Source organism: Dromiciops gliroides, chromosome 3 (genome assembly GCF_019393635.1).
Source record: "Dromiciops gliroides isolate mDroGli1 chromosome 3, mDroGli1.pri, whole genome shotgun sequence".
Lineage (NCBI taxonomy): Eukaryota > Metazoa > Chordata > Mammalia > Microbiotheria > Microbiotheriidae > Dromiciops > Dromiciops gliroides.
Window position 1 is genome coordinate 296,526,751 of NC_057863.1, and position 23,969 is coordinate 296,550,719.

Below are 23,969 nucleotides of genomic sequence, written 5' to 3' on the forward strand. Positions count from 1 at the left end.
AGAATGGTGACACTATCAGACCTGAACTCCAAGGCAGAATCTTTATCATTATAATATTCATCTTACATTCTTCAGACTTGGGGGGAAAAGCAAAGAAATAGAGAGGATATTAGAAATAGAGAGGAAATAGAAAGGACTATTGTACTAAACAGCAGGACCAAACAGTAACCAAATCAGTTTTGGGGTAATGGGTAGAAAACTAAATTCTAGATTGCTAACCTCTTGCCCTCGATGGTAGACATTAAGGAACAAAGATGATACAGTACTTAAGGAAAAGAGCTTCTATTTTTAACGGAATATTTTTGACAGATCACCTTAAGGTGTTTACTAATACAGAGAATCAGCCAAGAAACATTCATTCTCATGTCTGCAGAAAGAGTGGAAACAGAAATTCGTGATTTATCTCACAATAAATAGGCAAGATGGGAATATTTAAATCTTTTCTATTATCTTTATCATCCCTGCAAAGGATAGGGTGTAATAAAATATTAGAGGTACCAACGGAAAGAACGTGATTTGCAGTCAGGAAAGACTGGCTTCAAATCTCATCTCTGAGCTTATTAACCATACAACCATGGATAAATCAGCTATTCTCTCTGAGCCTCATCTGGAAAGGAGGAAAAAGGTGACACAGTGTACAGAGTGCTGGGCCTGAAGTCAGGAAAACTCATCTTCCTTAGTTAAAATCTGGCCTCAGACGCTTGCCAGGTATGTGACCCTGGGCAAGTCACTTAACCCCATTTGCCTCAGTTTCCTCATTTCTAAAATGAAGGAAATGGCAAATTTGTCCAGTCTCTTTGGCAAGAAAACTCCAAACGGGGTCATAAAGAGTAGGACATGACTGAATGACAACAGCAAACCACGTATACTACACACCTCATAACTTTGTTGTGGTTCAAATCAAAATGTATTTTGCAAATCTTAAAATATATAAACGTTAAGTTTATTATTAAAAATTACTTTCTCATGGATGATATCCCTTCTGTTTAAATAAATATTCATGGAAAAAAACCATATATTTTTGAATGACTGACTTTAATAATACCAATTTATCTAAGATCTCCAAAATCTTGATACAACTAGAGCAAGTGTGGGGTTTTTTGGATAGAATCATATACTTTTACTCATTATTTTCTTACTGGCATGAGCTAAGTTGTTCAACCGATTGGATGGTCACTGATTTGTTCAAGCTAGTTTTTCAAAACATACACTCACCAAACACTCTCCCAAGATGAAGAAATGCCACTGGCAGTTATAAACCCTAGATACATAAGAGTATGATTACCTTGTAAGATAATTTCGCTACCCACAATTGAAACTGCAATCAACAATGGTAGAGCCAATTTAAAATTATTTATGTTGACCAAAAGGAAAATTTGAACAAATAGAAAACAGATATGCAACACTTAACTGACTTTAACAATGTACCTATTTTTTCTATCCCTTAGTAAATTCACTTCCTAGCAAATAGTGAAGCTAACTGACTTACTTTCACAGACTCTCCCTTTTGGTATTTAGAAGTAGAAATATTAAAAAGCATCCAAATGGGAAAAATCATCCCAAGTGATGCAGTGTTAGAGTCTGTGTGTTTTCGTGCAATAGGAATGTTTTAAAAGGTCCTCCTGTGAATCTTTTCATAAAAAAACAAAAATTTGTTTCATAAGGTGAATTATAACCCTCTGATTTTATCATTGTGAAAATACAGTTGACTGAGAGAAAGCATTTAAAATTAAACCTTCAAAAAACTGTCATGAAGGAGTTATCATTCCCACATTTAACTTACTATGTGATATTTTTTAAAGTTAGATTATACAGTTTTTCATATACAGGGTAGGCCAAAGAGTCACAAAGGACTTTTAATATCTAATAACCCCTTTATTTTTTGTTTTTAATTTATAATACCAAAGCATCATATATAGGACATATAGGAAATGAATTTACATTACATGTGAAAAATCAAATCTTGTACATGCTAAAAAATAAAGAAAAAATAATTTTCGAAAAACTATTAAGACATTGTGGGGGCAGCTAGGTGGCACAGTGGATAGAGAACTGGCCCTGGAGTCAGGAGTACCTGAGTTCAAATCCAGCCTCAGACACTTGACACTTACTAGCTGTGTGACCCTGGGCAAGTCACTTAACCCCCCAATTGCCTCACTAAAAAAAAAAAAAAAAAAGACGTGACTTTTTGGACCGCCCTGCATGTAAATTGATCAATTCGAAATAGCTTTCGCACTAACAAGCTTTCATAGTAACAACAAATTTCTAAAAAGGTTAAATTCACTCTTAAAATTTCGATTAAAATTTACCAATAGTAAAGGGGAAAAGAGGGCACTAGCAGTAAGAGGGATTAGAAAAGTTTTCATGTAGAAGATTTATATTTAAGCTAAGTTTTGACAAGAACAAGGTTTCTAAGAGGCAGAAGCAAGGAGGCAGTTTATTCTAGACATGGGAAGAAGGCAATACAAAGACACAGTTAAGAAATGGAACATTATTAGTATGTGAGGAACAGGATGAAGGACAGTCTGGCTGGACTGGAAAGTGCAGGAAGGGGAATAACAAGGTTGGAAAGGTATGTTAAGTTTACATTGTGAAGACCTTTAAAAGTCAAATAGAGTTTTTACATTTGAAACTACAGGCAATAGGCAACTACTGGAGCTTATTATGTAGTGGTGTGACATGGTCAGACTTGAAAGCAAATGAGTAGAATCATACATATCTCCTTCTCTACCCTGTTTTGTACTACTTCTTTTTTCTTTTTTCTCTCTACTCCTTTTTTTTCTTTCACTTTAAAACCCCTCCTCCAATTTTTCATAGACTTGCCAATGAAATGGTAATTGGATGGGGAGGAAATTACATCTTTATTTTCACTAGCCTCTAATATTTATAATTACCTTCAATTATGAATATAGGCAATAAAAATTATTCTGACAATAAGCCCACAAGTTTCACCAGTCTGCCAAAATGGTCTGTGATACAAAAAAAGTTTTTAAGAAACTGCTCTAAAAACAGATGTAGGGGTGCTCTAGATTCGGAATGTTGCATTCACTTTCTGAGGTGGTTGCTATTATCATTTCACTTAACTTCTATTTTGTTAAAAAATACCAGTGCCTGGAATGTAATAAGTGCTTAATAAATGTTTACTGGATGAATTAAGGAAGTGGGAGTAATTTGTAAATGTTTATAGATAAAAACAAAATACAGTAATAAAATTTTACCTTTAAAACAAACAAACAATAACCCTCTCCTCTAAAGCACAACTATTTCCTATGAGGCGGACTCTTTGGAAAGCATGCTAAAGTTTTAGGTATTTTGTGAATCACCACTTCTATGCCTGAAAGAGTTACTATTAACTTGCACTATATCTCAGGTAATAGTTTAAACATTGTTAGATATATGTTTGTATCCTCACAAAGATTATACATTATGTTCTGCAATTCCATGAAACATGAAACCTATTCTTACAGTAATTAAATATAATAAACAAAAATAAAAAATAATAATAAACAGCTAGAATTTATATAGCACTTAAGGTTGTAAAACACATTACATACATTATCTCACTTTATCCTCACAACTACCCTGTGATTCAGAAAGTGGTAGTGTTACTTCCCTTTTATAGATAAAGAAATGGAGAACGAGAGACACACTAGTGACTTGATTTGAACTCAGGTCTTCCTTACTCCAAGTCCAACACTGTCCGCTGCACCAGCACTGACTCTAGTTCTATCCTCACACACTCAGTTGCTAGACCTTAAGCATATAAATCACTTAACCTCAATGAGCCTCAATTATAAATCTATAATCCTATGACCATGGAAAAATACATCTGGGGGACTATTTAACCTACATTGGTATTGCAACAATGAAGCTATAAAAACCTAAGTATTAAAACCATAAATTATACAGTTTTTTAAAAAAAAAAAAACTAAAGATGCTAAGTAAACTTATTTTTCCATTGAGTTTTAAAATTTTTTTCATTTGGGTGCTTGATTATTTTATGAAAATTTTATCCTATGTCATACACCCTAAAACATCTAGGGTTCACATTAAAATAAGAGAAGAAAATGTAAATTTTGGAGAACAAAAACTAAATGGGTCTCAAATTTTAGTGCAGGAGATGCCTAGAGAGTTATTCTTTCTAATCAGGAATGGAATATAATGAAATGTGGTTCTTTACTAATTCAAAAGCAATAATGTTATGCAGTCAACAAAAAATTAGCATTTACCTATGGAATGAGGACTTAACCAACATGCATTTATTAAACATCTACTAGATGATATTTATAACCTATATTATCTCATTTTTATCCTATGCCATGATAATATGTGTTTAGTTTGGATGGCCATCCTCTAGTTAACATATAGCAATGAACATAGGACATCTTAGAGTTATTAGGTGTCATCTTGTCATGGAGAAATATTCAGAGAATTTACTAATCTTTGCAAAAAGAAATCACAAGATAAATTCAACACTGGAAGTTTTGCTTTCTTTTAAAGGAACACAATAGGAAAGGCGTCATAGAAAAAGAAAAAAAAAGTAGCTAAGAAATATAGTTGATTTCTACAAAAGAGTCTTAAAAATAAAAATTGTGAACTTAATAATTTTCTTAAATGAAATTATGCCATTATTCTAGATTTCTTTGTAACAGCTAAAAGGACAAAAATGTAGCAAACTTCACTGAAGTTCCTACACTGTAATACACTTCATTAATCAAAGATATAAACTACATTAAAAGCAAGAGAATTATTTTATGTATGTGATTAGGCAGTTGGAGGGCCTGTATTTTATGTATACATTTGTACACTTCAACTTATTTAACAGTGTCAGCTCACTAACTGCAGTTTTTAAAGAAAACATTTAGAATTTTAAAAACAAATTACAGTAATTTTATGCCTACAGCTTACACTTCTTAGAAGCCATGCACTCACCCAATACTCTCCTCATTATCACCACTACTTACCACCCCCTCCCTTCTTCAAGATACTAAACCTCTCCAATTATAACTTTTACCAGGCATCCCAACCTTTTGTGGAGTTAGCTACTTTATTTTGGAAGGGCAGGAAGAGAAGAGGTTGGATCATAGTGATGTTCAAGTCCCTTATTGGCCAAGGCACATCCCTAAGTAAGGGAAGAGATGGAATCTAGTAAATAATTGGAGAACTACCATTTAAAGTTTCATAAACAATTATTTTCAGTCATAGATTCTGTTGATTGAGGATTACTGGCCCATACCAGACTAACCCTCAAAGTTCCACATGACAAAGTAAGGCAAAGTGTTGCCAAGCTTTAAGGGAGACAAATGTCTATTACTAATCAACCTAGAGTGTTCAAAGATGGAAACATTCTAACTAGTATTTCTAAAGACAGTATTCAGGAGGGCTAGGGTCACAAACTGAGCTGAGGCAGCACTGAATGCAAAAGAACGTCTTTCTTTCTCTTTCTTTTCCCCCTGTGTCAGATACAATAATGAAGGCACAGAGGCAAGGTGGAAATAATGTTGGATTGGTAACCAGAGGATTCAGGCTCAAATCCTAGCTCTGGTATTTACTTTCTCTGTAACCTTGTTCCTTAGTTTTCTCATCTGTAAAATGGGGGGTTTAGATTAGATGGCCTCTGAGTTCCCTTCAAACTTTAAAACTATGATCCTAAAAGGAAAGAAGCAGGGATGGAGTAGGTGTTCAGAGGGGAAAGTATAATGACAGATGAATGAATGAAGCAGTTTTCTAATTTGAAAAAAAGGCAAGATGGTAGAAATGACAGACTATATGTGGGTGAGTCAATTTGACTTTACTTGCTAATGAAATTAACTCTAGAACACGTTATTAAAGGGAAATCTTGTGTGCACATTTTTAAAAAGGGGCTTCAACAAAAATATATCACACCACACTCACTTCATTTCTTTTTTGGCAGGGTCTTGTACCAGACTAAGCAGAAATAGTATGGCCTAAGACAAAAAGAAAGAGAGTGCTGGGCTTGAAATAGGAAAACCAAGGTTGGATTTCTACCTCTGACATTTAAGAACTGTCATTTAACATCTATGTACCTCACATCAACTCCCTAAAACTCAGATGGGCTGGCAACTGCATTGTGAGAGGGAGTTCCCCATACTGATGAAATCACAGATTTTTTCAAATAATCTGCTCAACTGAGAGAAAAAGGGGGATGCCGCAGAGAACATAGCAAAATTTCAGCAAGATTTGCATGGTGGTGTACACCTGTAATCCCTGCTCCTGGGGGAGGCTCAGTTTGTACCAAGCTGACATCATATCCATGTAGTCTTCAAGCCCTGGGGAATAGGATTGGGGTCAGGGGTGGGGGAGGCAGAGGTCTAAGGAGGGGAAAGAAACAGAGCAACATGCTGATCAGCAGTGGGATTGGGCCTGTGAGTGGTTGTGGTACTTCCAATTCAGATAAGATAGAGACCAAGACCAAAAAAAGAAACAAACAAACAAAAAATTGTTTAAGTCACCCATATACATCTTCTGGACAAGATGAAATGATATGGCTCAATAATAATAATTGAATGGAATAAAAATTTCTTAAATAGCTGGGCCTAAAGAGTAATCATAACGAAATCAATGAAATAATGAAACCTTAAAGTTAATGCTAACCTGGGATATTTCAAGAGGTATGAAAACAAGGAGGTTGATGGTCCCCTTATAATCTGTTAGATTCCATCTAAAGAACTGTGCTCAGTTCTGGGTTCCCCATTTAAGGAAGAATAGATTTACAATACAAACTTGTGTGTCCAGGAGGATTACCAATATTCAGATCTTAACAATGTGGGAATTCCTCCTAAAGATGAATCTCACAACCCATCCTATGAAACTCTTGTCCATATTCTCCATAAATTTGCTACAGGGAGTACATTCAACATGGTGATGGACAGAGAGGGGAGTTTTAGCTTTCTCTTGACATTGCAAGGATGCCAAAGAAGCTCAAAGATTAGAAAAGAGGCATATGAGTGAGTAGTAACTGACATTCTCTAACTGAAGCCTTGGAAATAGTAGGCTTGATCAAAGGGATGGTTACTGAAGATGTGTCAGGCACTGAGCTAAGCTCTGGAAATAAAAATATAAATAGAAAGATAATTCCTTCCTTTCTAATGGGCTAAGACAACACATAAAAGGAAGCTTAAAAAAAAAAAAGGAAACCAACAGAGTCCACAAGTTGCCCATCAATTATTTCTTGCTATTATCACATGACCAATCAAACTTTTTTGCTCACACATTTATTACTGTTGAGCTGGGACCTCTTCAGGTTGCAAGAAGGCTTCTTATAATGGATTCCCATTTATATGTTGATATTAATAAATGGACTATTACAGCTAGTCTAACCCAGAAGTTTACCAAAGAATAAGAAGCTATCTCCATAACAAACTACCTGGCACTGCAGTTAGGAAGGGGTTTACTCACTACTAGTCATCTATATGTATCAACTCCCTAGTAACCATCCCTATACTTCTCCTCCACACCACTATTACTAGCACTTCAGGAAAATCAAATGTAAAGTTATTTCTGATTTGTGCTACACACAGAGGAGCATCTTCTTTATTCTTGCATTTATTTCTTAAAACTGGCTTTGTTTTTGATTTATTCAAATGTAGATCACAGAATGATTACAAAGGAAAACTAAGATCAAGTTTTGATACTAAAGGCTCTATCCATGCCTCAGAATTACACATAAAAAGAACAATTTTTGTACAGGATACAAGATGTTGGAAGATTATCACAAATGAAAACAATATAATTAATATTTGTGCTTTCAGAAGTAATGAGGTTCTATCATTCTTTAGGTTATATTGTTAATTCTCAGTTATCCACAGCAGTTAAGGAGAAAAGGGGGGAATGTTGTACTGTAATCCAAAAAATACTTGGCTTGGTAATGATCTGATATTACTTTTGAAAAATATTCGTCTTCCTCATTCTTTTTTATTTAAGGTAATTTAAAACAACTTTTCCTTTACTGCGAAGACAATAACTGTGTTGTATAACATAATGGCTAGTGTCATGATTGAAAATATATCATTTATAATTATATGTAGAACACTAAACTCAATCAAGAAATAGTTATTAAGCAACTCATATGTACTTAGGTTATATGGGAGACAGAAAGAATAAAATGTTATCTACTATCAAGTCTTTTGGGGAAGACAGATCACAATCACATGAAAAGTTAAGAAATTAACAAATACAAATATAAGAATACCAGTAAGGAACAGTACTATGGGTTCAAAGGAGAGGGAAATCACATTGAGCTGAAATAACCTGTAAAGATTTCAGGGAATATGGAGGAATTTAAGGTGAACAGCATTTGACTAGGCAAAGACTAAGGAAGGAATTACAGGTAGAGAGAATAACATGAACAAAAGCATGTGGCAAAATGCCAAATATGCTCAAGAGAAAGTGAGCAGAGCTAATGAGAAAAGACTCAAAAGGCAAATTTAGACAAGGCTATAGAGGACTCTAGATTTCAAGATAAGGAGTTTAGAGTTGAGACAACTCTTAGAATGATATTTTGGAGGAAGAACTTACATAATTTGACAGATAATTGGATTTTGGAGAAGAATGGAAAGGGGAGGCAAGAAAGAGCAAGACATCAATAGCCAAGGTTTTCAGTCTGAGAATGTAGAATGATGGTACCACTGACAAAAATATGGAAATCAAGAAGTGGAGACGACAAACCTAGTTTAAGATTTAATAAAACTGAAATGATTAAATGAAAAATCAAGAGTTTAGTTTAAAAAATGTATATTCATCAACCTTGTATGAAAGTGTTTTCAACATATATCAACATGAATAACAAATGTTATTACTTATATTAATAAGACCTTAATAATAAAAACTATAGTTAACCTAAAGCACAGTGAAAAAGACTGAATAACCAGAATCTGAATAACCATGCCTATTTCTTTTTATTTTATTTTATTTTATTTATTTTTTTTTTTTTAGTGAGGCAATTGGGGTTAAGTGACTTGCCCAAGGTCACACGGCTAGTAAGTGTTAAGGGTCTGAGGCCGGATTTGAACCCAGGTACTCCTGACTCCAGGGCCGGTGCTCTATCCACTGCGCCACCTAGCCGCCCCTATGCCTCTTTCTTTACTACAAATAAGAGACATATAATCTCTCAATTAAAATCCTGAGGATCATAGCTCTTAAAAGAGCATTGTACCTCCCCTGCTCTGTATGTGTCTGTTCTTCACTGAGTGTTGGGAGCTTACCTAACCAAGTTGCAATAAGAGCAGCATCAATTCCATCTATTGGCTCACAGATTCGAGCCACAACAGGGTGGACCTGCTGTGATAGGTAGTACTGAGTATCAATGGTCAGGTTGTCCTGTTTTTGCAGCTGCTCAGGAGCATAAGCTCTTTGACTGGCACTTAGGTTGGATCCATCCTGGAAAAAAAAGGACATGTAAACCTGTGGGGGAAAATACTCAAATAGGAATCAAAGGTAAAGGTGAGAGAAGGCAAAGTAATTGAACAATGTTTGCATTAAAAAAAAAAAACCACAACACATTAAACCATGGAGTCATTAGTATACATTTCATGTGACCCTGAAAGTATGAAGACAACTAAATGCTGATCTCCTAGTGTCAAATCTGGAGTTCAAGAATGTAAATCCAGCATGTGTCATGTTCTATTTTTTGGGTGACACATGAAACCAAAAAGACGGCACCCACTAGATTAAATAGTTCCACCTGCCACTTCAGGGAAACAAAGTGAGAACACTATAATAACCATTAGTCTTATCAGAAATGCTTTTCAGGGATGATGATGAAAGGCATACATACAATCCTTTTATTAGCTTAATAATATCTCTGTAAATACTACAAGGATTTTAAATTGTTGCCTCATAATGCATTCTTTAAAGCTATGGGGCAAAATGAGTCCTTTTAAGAAAAGTAGTTGTGTATTTCACACCACATAAAGGGCATATGGGTAAGAAAGCATGGCAGGGTGATGAAACCTAGTTGGTAATAGTATCAAACAAGGGACAAAGAGCAGGGATAAAAAATAGCATGTAACATTTATAGGAAGATAGTGCTACAAAATACCTGGCCATTAGAAAGACAGAATATAATGTTTCAAGCTCAAGCATATCTGGTACCATCCCAAGAAAATTAAGGTTAGCCTAAGAGAGGCAGTTAAGAAAGGACAGCCCTACTGAAATCTGCATCAATTTCTTTTTTTTCCTCTAGGAAGAAAAAAATTTATTAAATATAATTGGCTCACATAGGGTTTCTGTGATTTGCCATCTATGAAAAGTCATCACCACACTGGACCAACATCCAACAACTCATACTACCTCTTTCTCTTGTCTGAAACATAATAGAATTTAATATTCAAACCACACAATTAAATTATGACTATTCACAGCACCCAGCTGTTCTGCAAAACTGATTATAATGTGAATCCTTCTATTCTTTTCTCACTTGCAACAATCAACCCCTTCTCTGTGCTGAGGCCAACCAATTCCAAACGTAATTCTACACACCGCTGCCTCTTCAGGAGACAATGATAAACTTGGACTACTTCTTCAAGTTATGCAATGGTTTAAATGAAAACACTTCTTGTTTATTCTGGAGCTAGGATCTACCTGATAAAAGAGACTAAAACATATAGCAAAATGGCAAATATTTCAAAGTCAAAAGATTATCTTTATTATGATGCACAGTACAGAAAAGGTCCCCCTGGTAGAGAATCACTCTTATTTGAACAGTACAGAGGACCTGACCATTAAAGGCCTCTTTGACCTATGAAATATACTAAACTTTCTATTTTGTGATTTAGTATGCCTCCGCTATAAAGCATTAACACAATGTTTCTTAAAATTATTTTTTTATTTATTCATAGATCCATCACTGACCTGATCCAGAGAAGACCCTACATATCCTAACAGAGTATTTGCTATAAAGGTTATTCTGCCTTAAGTATCACAGGATCATCAATACAGAACTGGAAGGAACTCCAGAGGTCATCAACCCTAGCTTCCTCATCATTTTACAGATGAAGGTAATTGAGGTACAGGGACACTAAGTGCCTTGTCCAATGTCACAAAGCTGTTAAGCAAAAGGGGTTTTCATACTCTAACCTAAGTGACATAATTTTATACCTTGATTCGCTTGTTTATAACCTAAGAATATACTCTCACTTAAGAAACTCACCTTAGAGGAGTCTATAATGCTTTCCTATGCTTCTAATGCTCAGTAATACTTTTCTTAACATTGTAATACTAAATGCTAATTGATTCAGGCAGTAAATTTTTTTTCACATTCCCAGGAACTCCTTGCATATTCAGCTATTCCATTACATCACTCAGCTAGGTGGCACAGTGGACAGAGTGCTAGGCCTGGAGAGTCAGGAAGATCTGAGTTCAAATCTGGCCTCAGACTCTAGCTATGTGACTCTGGGCAAGTCACTTAACCTTGTTTGCCTTCGTTTCCTCATTTGTAAAATGAGCTAGAGAAAGAAATAACAAACCACTCCAGTATCTTTACCAGGAAAATCTCAAATGGGGTCACAAGGTGTCAGACATGACTGAACATCAATTACATCACCCAGTTCCACTGGCTGTTGGATCAGTCAAGCACTCAATGACTGTAGAACTACTTCGTGGAAGTCTGCTAATCGCCATGAAGAGTAGATATCATATTGTACCTCTAGGGGCCAGAGATAAATTAGTAAATTTAATTCTGTTTTTTGACAAAGTAAAATCAAATTGGGGACACAAACAGGATTTGATGTGAAATAAATAATATAGACTTCACAAATGTAATTCTTACAACATGATGTACATTTAGGATATGCATGAAGAGGCACCACACATATTTGAGAACTGATTAAGAGGCATATTTGGTCTTTCTTCATGCTCCTCAATGTGCACGTGTGATAATTTGTACACTTCACAGAGTACACACTTCATAGAGACACCAGGTGCAATAAGCACAGTGCCATTTCTAGAATGAACCAATTGGTAGGATCATTTTTACTACTAAATACAAAGTAAACTTCCTTTCACTGCTAAAAAGGATAAAAAGGGCATACTTCCAGAAAACAAATGCAAAATAATTAAATGAAACATAACTTTAAAACTCTAACTCACATGACTTTAGACATTACTATATTCTGTATATGAATCTGACATAAGGTGATACCTAAGAGGTCACATTCTACTTACAAAACACATTTGGAATTACAACTAATTTCTTGAAGAATCTTTAACATAAAAGTAACTTTTATATGTACTTATGTGGCATCATCTTAGTTCAGTGACCAAGGATAAGAAAAATTTGCATTTTTAATAAAATAAGCTAATTCAGAAGATGGCTAAAATCAGTAAACTAAGTTAAATTGAATTTATTGGACTGTCAGTAATGCAAACACTATCTAGCTATATGAGAAACGAAAAGAAATCTTTATGTTGAATATTCAACTATATATGAGAGGGGAGGTGATTTAGGAGTCAGTGTTTTAAAAAAAAGTCAGTATAGGTCCCTATTTCCAGTTCACCTAAAACAATGTGATTTGGTTTCATTATTAGCCACTATTTTTATATCTACATAATTCTTCAAAGTCTGATGTTACCATCTGCCCCTGTCATTAATCATCTAATAGCTGTTCCATGTATGTGAAGACATGAGTAAAAAAAAAACTATCCTATTTACCAAAATCTTTATTTGCATAATATGAAAATTGTTTTCTGAGATGAGACTTGTCAGCGCAAATATGCAAAGCACATTAAGGGCCTGAGCTAGTCAGACATTTATGGAAACATTTTGCTGCAGGAATTGGCTCAGTGTAACAGTTCTTAATCAAGAGTAACACTAGGAGGGAGACAGAGTCAAGTGTTGATTCATGTCCATGTACTTAAGTCATCTGTTATGTACATTATCAACAATATGTAGGGATTATTAGAATATGTTTAATTTTTTTAAGTTCTGAAATATTTAAAGAGTCCCAGATTTTATCTATGATGTTAAAAACCAATCTCATTATCAAATGATGTATTTTGTTACAATGAATATTACTAAAAATAACTAAATTTAAAATTTTTATTCATGACAACTATCAAATATGCCTTTCAGTGTAGAGTAGTTTTCAGAAATGTAGATAAAAGAAATGATGCTGAATTCTCTTGCCATCATTTTCCCCCTGTTCAAGTCATCTGCTTCCATGGTTAACTTCAAAATAAAACTGCCTAGATGATGTTCTTTGGAGGGTTTTTATATATAAAAGAATCCTCTAGTCTTGCAACCCTCCACAGAGCTGGAAACATTAATGCAATGGAGACAACAAAATCCCATTACCTCTTCGATGAAAAAGTCTACTACAGCATGACAATTTTCTTAAAGCCCTACTGCCTTCGTCCCTTCTCCCTCCAAAGGAAGAATCATGGTTCTTTCCAAAAAACTTGCTTGAGGAGTCAGGCTTTCTTCTAACATGTACAGACAATGTTACTATTTCAACCAGCCAATGGCCACATAACTCTCATTGCATATCAACACTTGTATGCCCTTAAACTATGCCTTTAAACCAAATGTTTTCATTAACACAATTGACAATTATGAAAATGAGATGGAAAGAAAATGCATTTATTTTAATGAATTGACATAAATCTGGGATAATTTTTTTTTTCTCCTTACACTGCACTTCAGGTTATCATAAGTGCTTTTCTTGAGAGATTGGGGAAGGGTTTAAAGAGTTTAAGCATTTATATAGTGCCTAGTATGTGCCAGGCACCATAACAAATAATTTCTACACATACTATCTCATATGATCCTCACAACCATGGAAGATGGATTCTGTAATTAACTCCAATTTACAGTTAGGGAAACTAAGGAAAAGAGACTTAAGTGACTTTCCCTGGGTCACACAAGGTCTAAGGTTGCATTTAAACTCAGGTTTTCCTGATGTCAAGCCCAATACTTGTCTACTGCACCACCAGCTGCCTCTGGGATTAGACCTGTCATACCAAAATTATGGCAGCAAACCAGAGAATCCTGCTCAGAACATTGTAATGAAGTTTAAATGAAGCTTATTACATTGAACAGGGTTATTTATAAAATACTGAAAAGTCAATTAACTAGACGAGACCACACTATCTCATTCCAATTCAGCATATTAGTAAGACACTAACATTAGTACGATAGGTATCATTGTATTCTGATGCTTCATCAACAGATTCCTAAATTAACATTTAGGGAAAGTCTCATTAACTAAAATAATTTTACCTGACAGATGACATATGACACAGTATCTCCAGCTTTCACCTTTTTGCCTCCATGAGAGTTTATCCAGATGGCAACATGCACATGTGGTAGGCTCTTTTTGTCAGGGTAATCCTGAGGGTCCTTTGTTAAAGCCTAAAAAACAAGGAAGAAATACTCCCAATAATTTAAAAGAAATTTTCACAGACATAGATACACACATATGTATATGGGGGAAATGTTACCAATGTAGTAATTATGTAATATTAAGTATATATCAACTGAGAAATTACCATAGCATACCTAATTATCATACCTTCATGTCTTTGCATACCTAATTATCATATATCTTCATGTCTTTCCTTTGATGTGATAGCCAACAGTCAATCTAATAGAAACGAAATGTTCCATTTCTAAGACTGAATATAAGTGAAAATAAAAATCTACGTAAACTAAGAACTGGAAAAATATTGAGTATTAGAAAGCCTTCAAGTTATCTAATAACTTTCTGAAATTATCCCTTGGTAAATTAACTTACTGTGACAAGCTGGTTACTTCTTCTGTCCTATTTTCCAACCTCTCTCCATCTCATCTCATGGTCTCTTAACTGAAATTTCTGTATCTCCATAAAATAATCAACTGTCAAGTTTTTATTAAGGTTCTACTATATGGCATGCACTGTGCTAAGAACCAGGGATAAAAGAAATGAGGTGCTTCACATTCCATAATGCCCATTTTGGTTTCAAAAACTATAGGAATCACTTATTCAGTAAACATTTATTGGCTGTCTACTATATGTATAATGCTAGGAATTAGTGTGGGGGCATACAGAAAAACTTTTGCTTTAGGGTCCAAAATTTAAACTTGTATCATTGCTTATACACACTCTGTGCCACGAGGGATCCATTATCAATAAAGCTATATGACTCTTCACCACTAACCATTCCACAGCCACACCAGAAGAGAACTATACAGGCATCATTAAGGCCCTCATACCCTTGGAACAGCCTCATATCAATAACCCCTGGGGACTGAGTTTGATGATTCATTTGCTATTCATGACTACCCTTATGACTAACACTCTCCCACCACTATTTTCCCTTTTCTTGTTTTAAACAAGGCCTCTTGTGGAAGGAGTGATTTAAAATGAGTCTTGACAAGAAGCCAGAGAAGCAAGAAGATGGAGGTGTGGAAGGAGAACATTACAGGTATGGGGATACCTAAAGAAAAGCACAGAATCAGGATGTAGTGGGATGGGTGCAAGGAATAGGAAAAGGTATGTTATTAGGTACATTGTTATAGTAAAAACAACAAGATTTGGCAACAGATCAGATATGTAGAATGAGTGAGACTGAGTATTTGAGGGTGGCATCAAGGTGGTAGTCTGGATGACCGAGAGTATGGTGGTACCACTGAAAATATAACACACTATTGTGGAAGAGGGGAGGTTTGGGGGGTGGAGAGGGGGAAGATGAGTTCTGTTTTGAAAGTGTTGAGTTTGAGATGTTTAGTCTAGATATCTAATAGAATAGAAAAGCAAAATTAGGGGTCAGGAAATGTCTGTTCTTTGTTCTCAAAGAGGACCATGACATCATGGAGGTGATGTCATGACTTACAGTGAACTGGATTCAAGTGAGGCAGGGCTGTGCAAATTCACCATCCTCACTCTTTCCTCCAGAGCCATCTGGGTCCAGTGGCAAGATGTATATCAGGATAACTGGAAATGGCCCCAGATGCAATTGATGACCTTGGTTTTAGATATGAGAATCATCTGCATAAAAATGATAACTGAACCCACAGGAGCGCATGATTCACCAAATGAGATAATACAGAAGGAGAAGAGGATCATGTGGAAAGTACCCACAGTTAGTGAGTGTGACCTGGAGGAAGATCAAGTCAAGGAGACTGAGAGAACAATCAGAAGTTAGGAGATGGACCAGGAATGAGCACATCACAAAAACCTAGAGAGAGAAGACAGAGTATGCAGAGGATAATCAATAGTGTCAAATGCTGCAGAGAGGTCAAAGATTATATAATATTTATGTAAACATGTGTGTGTATATGTGTGTGGGTGTGGGGGGGGTATTAATTAATTAACTCTACATTTAAGCTGTATTTTCATAGGTATTTGTCTCTCCCATTATACTATAAGATAATTATAAGCAGGAATTATATTGGTTTTTGTACTTGTACCCCTAGTACCTAACAGAGTGCTTGAGACAGAGTAAATTCTTAATAAATAATAATTGATTGGTGTTGGGATTTTTTTTTAAAGAATACTCTCTCCTAGTTTTGTTCTTACCTATCTATTATTGCTCAGTATTCTCTGAAGAATCATCCAAATCCCATCTCCTAACTGTAGATTGTCACAGGATTACAGTTTCAGAGCTAGAAGGGCCCTGGAGACCAGTCTTCCCCACCCCTTCCTTACACAGATGAAAAAACTGAGTCAGAGAGGTAAAGTGACTTAAAGTACACAATTAATAAATGTCTAGGGCAGGATTTGAATCCATATCTTCCTGCCTCTATGGGCAAGGCCTATCCATTGTGCCAGGTTCTGACCAGGGCCTTCGATCTTCTTTCTTTGTATTCTCTATATGACCATATCAGCTCCTCTGGTTTAATTGTTCTCTCTAATCCAATGATACACAGATCTATGCAGCCAGTCCCAAAGCATCAAAAGGGCACCATCAATTGTGGATTAAACATTTCAAACTGGAGATATCTTAAACTCAAAATGTCCAGAATTCATTACCTTTCCCCCAAATCCTACCCTCTTCCAAGCTTCCCTATTTCTTTCTAGCTCCCATCCTTCTAGTCTCTCAAGTTTACAATCTTGGCATTATCTCCTGACTCTTCATTCTCTGTCCCCTCACATAGCTAATCATTTGTTAAAACCTGCTATTTCTCAATTCCCATTCAGAAACATTCCTTTGAACTGGGCTCCATCAAGATTAAGTCCCACAGAAACCACAACATCACTAGGAAATTCACCGTTAGACTGCAACAGCCTCGGTACTCCCACCTCATCAGAGTCTTCTGTACTCTTGGCCCCTCTGATTTGGAGGACAGCGCAAACAACTGCTCTCAAAGCATCTACTTAAAAAGGAACCTAGATGAGTTCTCTCTTCATTTCCCACCTGGTTACAGTCCTTTGGACTGGACCCGACCATAACCATACTTGTGGCCTGACCTCCATTCCACTTTTCCTTTTGTATAATTTCTTCCCCTATTAGAGAGTGAGCTCTTTCAAGACAGAGACTCTGTTTTTATACTCATATCCCAAGCACTTAACACAGTGCCTGACACATATCAGGTGCTTAATAAATGTTTAATGTTTGATTCCCATTGCCACAGCATCTCTTGCATCCAATCCCTTTTCTTTCTACTCTACAGCTATCATCTCAGTTCAGGTAGTCATCATCTCTCACCTAGATTATTACAACAGACTCGCAGATCTTCACTCTGGTGCACCCTCCACACTGAAGCAAGTATTATTCCTTAAGTACAGATATGACAGTGCCACTCTGCTCAAAAAATTCCCATGGCTCACCTTTGCCCCTATGATAAAATATGAATTTCTCTATTTAGCTTTTAAAGCCCTTTACAATGTGGCCCCAATCTTTCTCTGAAGTGTCATGAGACAACATTCTTCTCAAACATGACAATCCAACCTAGCTGTCTTTCTCTTTTCCTCACACAACATCCATCTCTCATATTTCTGTGCTTTTACACTAGGTATGTTCCATACCAGAAATGCACTACCTTCTTCCCTCTGCCTCAGAGACTGATCATCTGTTAAGACTTACCTTGCTTAGAGTACAAAGTGGCATTAATATGAAATAAGGCTAGAGTTTTCTGTATAGGACTTATAGTATGTTAAGGATCACCTACATGAAGGTTTTCCTGATTTCCCCTAACTGATAGGGCTTTCCCTCCCAAACTAACTTTATTACTTGAAACTGAAAAGCTCCTACACAGGCAAAACTAATGTACCTAGGATAAGAAGAAAAGTGGTTGAATAGGAAAAAAACCCTTTGTATCAAATGTCTCTTTATATACTTTATATAATAAAGGGTTTGGTATCCAAGATATAAGCACTATATGCATAGATATAGATATACACACACACATAAGTACACAACACACACACACATATGACTAAAGGCCAATCCCCACCAGATAAGTGGTCAAAGGCTATGAACAAATAATTCAAAAAAGGACGGCAATGTATTCACAACCATATTTTTTAAATGCTATAAAACATTAATAATAAAGAGAAATGCAAATCAAAACAACCCTGATGTTTCAACTCCTACCCTACACATTTTCAAAAATGACCAAAAATGGCAATGGTAAATGTTGGAGGGGCTGTGGAATGATACACACACTTAATACATAGCTGGTAGAGCTGTGGTATGGTGCATTTTGGAAATTATGAAAATGAAGTAAAATATCCATGCCCTTTGAACCAGAGACTTAATCATAGGACTTGCAAACACAAAAAGGCCATCAACAAGAAAGTCCCCGTAAGCTCCAAAATGTTTAAAGCGGGACTTTTACAGATAGCTAAGAATTAGACACAGTAGATGTCCATCAAAGGTAGAATGGCTAACAAATCATGGTGCATGAATGTAATGGAATATTACTGTGCTATAAGAAATGATTTGTGAAGAATACAGAAATATGGAAAGACCTACATGAATTGATCTGTATGAACTTTCTGAAAGTGTTTAAAATTTCCTTCTTTTTTCCCCATGTTGAAAATCCCACTCACCTCTGTATTCTGTGATACTCTGGTTCAACTTTGCCAGCTATGTTTTTAAGTGTGTTGATCTTTGCTTTTTTTTTGGAAAATCATATTCAGATTTTTCACTTAATTTCTTTTATATATACATTAAATCTGTGATTTTCACAATAATGTTTTGGCATACGAAAGATTTTTCCTTTGATTCCTGAAAAGTTTGTTCTATTTGTTGAAATTGTAAAATCTTTTTTTTTTGGCAGGGCAATGAGGGTTAAGTAACTTGCCCAGGTTCACACAGCTAGGAAGTGTCAAGTGTCTATGGCCAAATTTGAACTCAGGTCCTCCTGAATCCAGGGCCAGTGCTTTATCCACTACACCACCTAGCTGTCCCGAAATTGTGAAATTTTACTACAATGTTTCCTGTTGAATTAAGCATGGAATCTCATTCTATTGGTATTCTATGGATTCCCCTTAGAATGCCATCTGCTTCTAATATTTCTGGGAAAGTTTTCTGCATGATTTTTGGAAGTTTGGTACTACATTTACAAGTTTGGGGTTTTTTTAAAATGATGCTCTTATGAAAAACTAGTCTTGTAGATTGTTTCTTCATACCAAGTCTGGTATGCTTGTTTAATGGAGTACTTATGTTTTTCAATTTTGTTCAATTAATTTTCCTTTCACCTCTGCAGTTTTCTGTTTTAATTCTGTAAAGGGCTAAAATTCTAGCTAGTCTGTCTAAAATATCTAATGAGTGGTTGCCAATAAATTATAAGCTTTAGCAAGAATTAGACTTTTTAAGCATTTATTAAGGAGAATAAGAATTTGGTGAAGAGAAAGGGAAAGGCCTAGATTCATCTATCTATTAAAGGGAGAGAACATTCCTAGCTCAGCTCTCTGTCAGAGTCCACAGGAGAGACAGTGAGTCGGAGCACCAGCGTCCCCCTTCTTCTTCCCACAAGCAAACGTCACTTCCTGACACCAAAGAAAAGACGCATGGTCTTGCCCTCAGAGACCTTCATCTCATGGCGGAGCGTTTCTACAGTAAGTCTCCAGCAGGTGGCGTCATTCCAATCATTACAATTCGCATCTCTTTTTCAGCGAACCTGCTGCTCTGAAGAGTCTCAATACTTTGTTCTAAACTCTTTAGTCTCATTAAATTTGTTCATTTCTTTCTCAAGTTTCAGTTTTTTGTTGTATAAAAATACTTTTTACTTAATTATTTGATTGACTTTCTGAACCATTCTAGGTCTCAAAATTACTTGAATGTCCTATCATAGGACTTTGAAAAATATGCTTTAATGCTTTCATTGCCCCATCTATTCCCTCAGAAAATCAGTGTTAGATGAAATCTAAACAATGATGCAGGAAGACAGTAGTGCATACTTTAGGTGGTCCTATTATCAACCCTTTCAGGTTCTATTCATTTGGGACTCTCTGCTTTGCTCTCCCTGAAACTAACTTTATTCAGACTTCATCTTACCCCAGGAGAGAATCAAAAAGGTATTAGAAGAGAAGAGGTGGGGGCAGCTAGGTGGCACAGTGGATAAAGCACCGGCCTTGGATTCAGGAGGAACTGAATTCAAATTTGGCCTCAGACACTTGACACTTACTAGCTGTGTGACCCTGGGCAAGTCACTTAACCTTCACTGTCCCACCCCCAAAAAACACACAAATAAACAAAAACAAAAACAAAAAAAATAAAGAAGAAAAGAGGTACTCAAAGACACTGCTGAAAGTAAATGCTAAGAAGGATGTAGACTTAAATCTTGTTTTGATTCTCCACTTTTTTTGTATAATACTTGTTTTTATCCACATAGTATTGCTTATAATCAGCACCACACTTCTTGAACCCTTCATCTTTGATGAACTTCTTACCTAGTCTCCAAAGTTTTAAAAATCATAACCCTTTGTTCTTCATTTAGATTCTCTGGACTCATATGATTCATGGACCTCAACCATTTCTGGAAATGGATACTGCCATGTCATCAACTCCAAAAGGCAATGCATAAAACTGGAGTAGCCATGGGCCACCCTTGATCATATGACTATTCCCTGGAGAGGAGACAGATAGCATGGGGTTTCGGGGTAGGAGAGGAAAAATATAGTCATCCTAGGTACACCAGGAGTGACAGACAAATTATCAAGTTTTCAGGTATTTTTCTGTAAAAATTACCTTAAGGTGGGTTCTTTCAATTTCCCTCTTCTTGGCATGGAAAGAAGACAGCAGAGATCTAGCTTATTATCCCTTCGACCATATTCCCAGGATTGCAGATCATATAAATATAATCTTACTGAAATTTGATCTACTTTTTCAGATTGTATTGGTAGTCTTAAGAGTTTTAAGGTTTTAACTTATAAATGTGAGTAGAATAGGGATTATTTTTTAGCTAATTACATCACTTCACTGCTCAAAAACCTTCAATGTTTCCAGTCCTTAACAAATAAAATTCAAACTTTCCTTATCTTGATATTCAAACCTTTCTATTATCTAGATTCAACCAAGCTCTCTAGCCTTATTTCACATTAATGCCACTCTATACTCTAAGCAAATTAAATTCTATCCCTACTCCTACCGCACCTCGCCCACCCACCAAAAAAATGTCCTGATTGCTTAGGTTAATGTCTTTCCCTGCACCAATTATATCACAATAAAATCCTACTCATTCTTCAAGGCACAAGTCTAATGTCACCTCCTCCATAAAGGCTTCCTTTACTAATGCTGCACACCACCCCCTAGTCAGAAGTGATGACTTTTTATGATTTCTCATTCTACAGCTGCTCTGTTAGACCCTAGATATATTCTAATTTCAATTACAATTATCTGTCTACTTGTCTTATCTTGCTTCTAGGCTTTCATGTAGAGACCAAATTTTATATTTATATATCTTCTAGCACCTATACCAAAAGACCTTTTACACAGAACACCACAGGAAATAAACATTCTTTAAAAAATGAATGTTGTCGATGAATGCTGGTGTTATAGGTATAAAATGGCATCTCAAGGTGAAGAACAAAGAAATAAAAAGATATGAGTTGCTTTGGGAAAAACCTTAGCTCTTTCATGGGAACTTTATATAAACATCATAAGAAAGACATAAACCCCCATTTTTCCTTTTTCCTATACAACAGTTTGGAAAGAGTGCTTTCACTTTTCAAAAGCATGTGAAGAAAGAACTTCGGGGGGGGGGGGGTGAGGCAATTGGGGTTAAGTCACTTTCCCAGGGTCACACAGCTAGTAAGTGTTAAGTGTCTGAGGCTGGATTTGAACTCAGGTACTCCTGACTCCAGGACCAGTACTCTATCCACTGCACCACCTAGCTGCCCCAAGAATTAACTTTTGAGTCTCAGAAAGAGTGCTAAGCTGAGAATGAGAAGATTTAGGTTTTAACTAGGTATGTGATCTTGAACAAGCCCCTGATTTCCCATACCTCCGTTTTCACACCTATAAGATAAAGAGGGTAAGCCTTCAGTAGATATGTAGTCAGAGTACAAACAAGAAGTATTCAACAGATCTGCCATGTAAAAATCATATGAAAGACTGCTCTAAATCACTAATAAGAGAAATACACATTTTGGGATTTTATCTCACACCAAACAAATTGACTGGGATGAAAAGAATCAATGGCGTAAAGCTAGAGAGAGAAGACAGACACACTAATAATTTATTGGAGAATCTGTGAATTAGTTCAACTATGCTAAAATTCAGTAAGGTGAATAAATGTCCATAACCTTTGAGTTAGAGATTCCACTACTAGGTCTATATCCGCAAAAGGGGATATGATTAAAAAAAAAATCCTATATACACATAAATATTCATAGTAGCACCTTTTGTGATAACAATAGGTGCTCATCAATTAAAAAGTAGCTTTAAAAATTGCAATATATGGGGCAGCTAGGTGGCACGGTGGATAGAGCACCGGCCCTGGAGTCAAGAGTACCTGAGTTCAAATCCGGCTTCAGACACTTAACACTTACTAGCTGTGTGACCCTGGGCAAGTCACTTAACCCCAATTGCCTCACTTTAAAAAAAATTGCAATATATGAGATATAATATTACCATAGTACCAGAAATGAAGAATATGAAGAATCCAGACAATCATGGGAAGCCTTACACAAATAGATTTACAGTAAAGTAAGAGAACTAGAAAAAATATATGTAGTGTCATCAACAAAATAATTAGAAATTTTAAAAATGAAACTGAACACTTTAGAATCTGGCCTTGGAAAAAAGATGAGAAAATATCCCTCCCACCCTTTTAAAAGAGGTAACAGACCAGGGGTCTTGACAGGTTCAAATATTCAACTGTTAGTTTTTCTGAACTGCTTTTTTTTTTGCTGTTTTATTCTTTGTTCCAAGGGATTGCTTGCTGAGTAGGAAGAGTAAAATAGGTATATCTGTAAATGAAGGGGATGTAAAAGCAGAAAATATCTAATTTTTTTTTAAATGAATAGAGTCCTTGGGGCAGCTAGGTGGCACAGTGGATAAAGCACCAGCCTTGGATTCAGGAGGACCTGAGTTCAAATCCAGCCTCAGACACTTGACACTTACTAGCTATGTGACCCTGGGCAAGTCACTTAACCCCACTGCCCTGACCCCCACCCCCCAACCTCCCCAAAAAGGAACGGAGTCCAAAACATCTTCTAACCCTACCTCCTGTGGATTCTGTGACCTTTTTCTGGACATAACAATTGATATCACTTTTTAATTCAAAGAAACCTTCTGAAAAAAAACCTGAACATTGATTATGTTTAAAGATAAATCTTGAGCTTAGCATTTTTATTTTTTAAATTTGGGGGCAAATGCAAACATAAGTAGAGGAAGAAAAACAACAACAAGAGTAACAAACATTTAAATGGCACTTTAAAGTTTACAAAAGTCTTTAAATAGAGTATCCTATTCTCTGTGAGGATATGTAAAGGAGTTACTACTGGTATTACTTTCTTCATTTTGTGGATAAAGAAATTCAGGTCAAGAGAGTTTCAGTGTTTGCCCTTTTTTCTTATCCTTAT

The 23,969-nt window shown here is 35.9% G+C and overlaps 1 protein-coding gene across 3 annotated transcripts in view; it reads right to left on the reverse strand.

The window, feature by feature from the left end:
- POLA1 (DNA polymerase alpha 1, catalytic subunit) overlaps positions 1–23,969 on the reverse strand; it is a 345,895-nt gene that overhangs the window by 202,704 nt on the left and 119,222 nt on the right. For all 3 annotated transcript variants that reach the window (XM_043997404.1, XM_043997405.1, XM_043997406.1), the window contains exons 31-32: positions 14,237–14,368; positions 9,225–9,399 (exon numbers count right to left, since the gene is read on the reverse strand). In XM_043997404.1, coding sequence (XP_043853339.1) covers positions 9,225–9,399; positions 14,237–14,368 — 307 coding nt within the window. The remainder of the gene's footprint in view (positions 1–9,224; positions 9,400–14,236; positions 14,369–23,969) is intronic.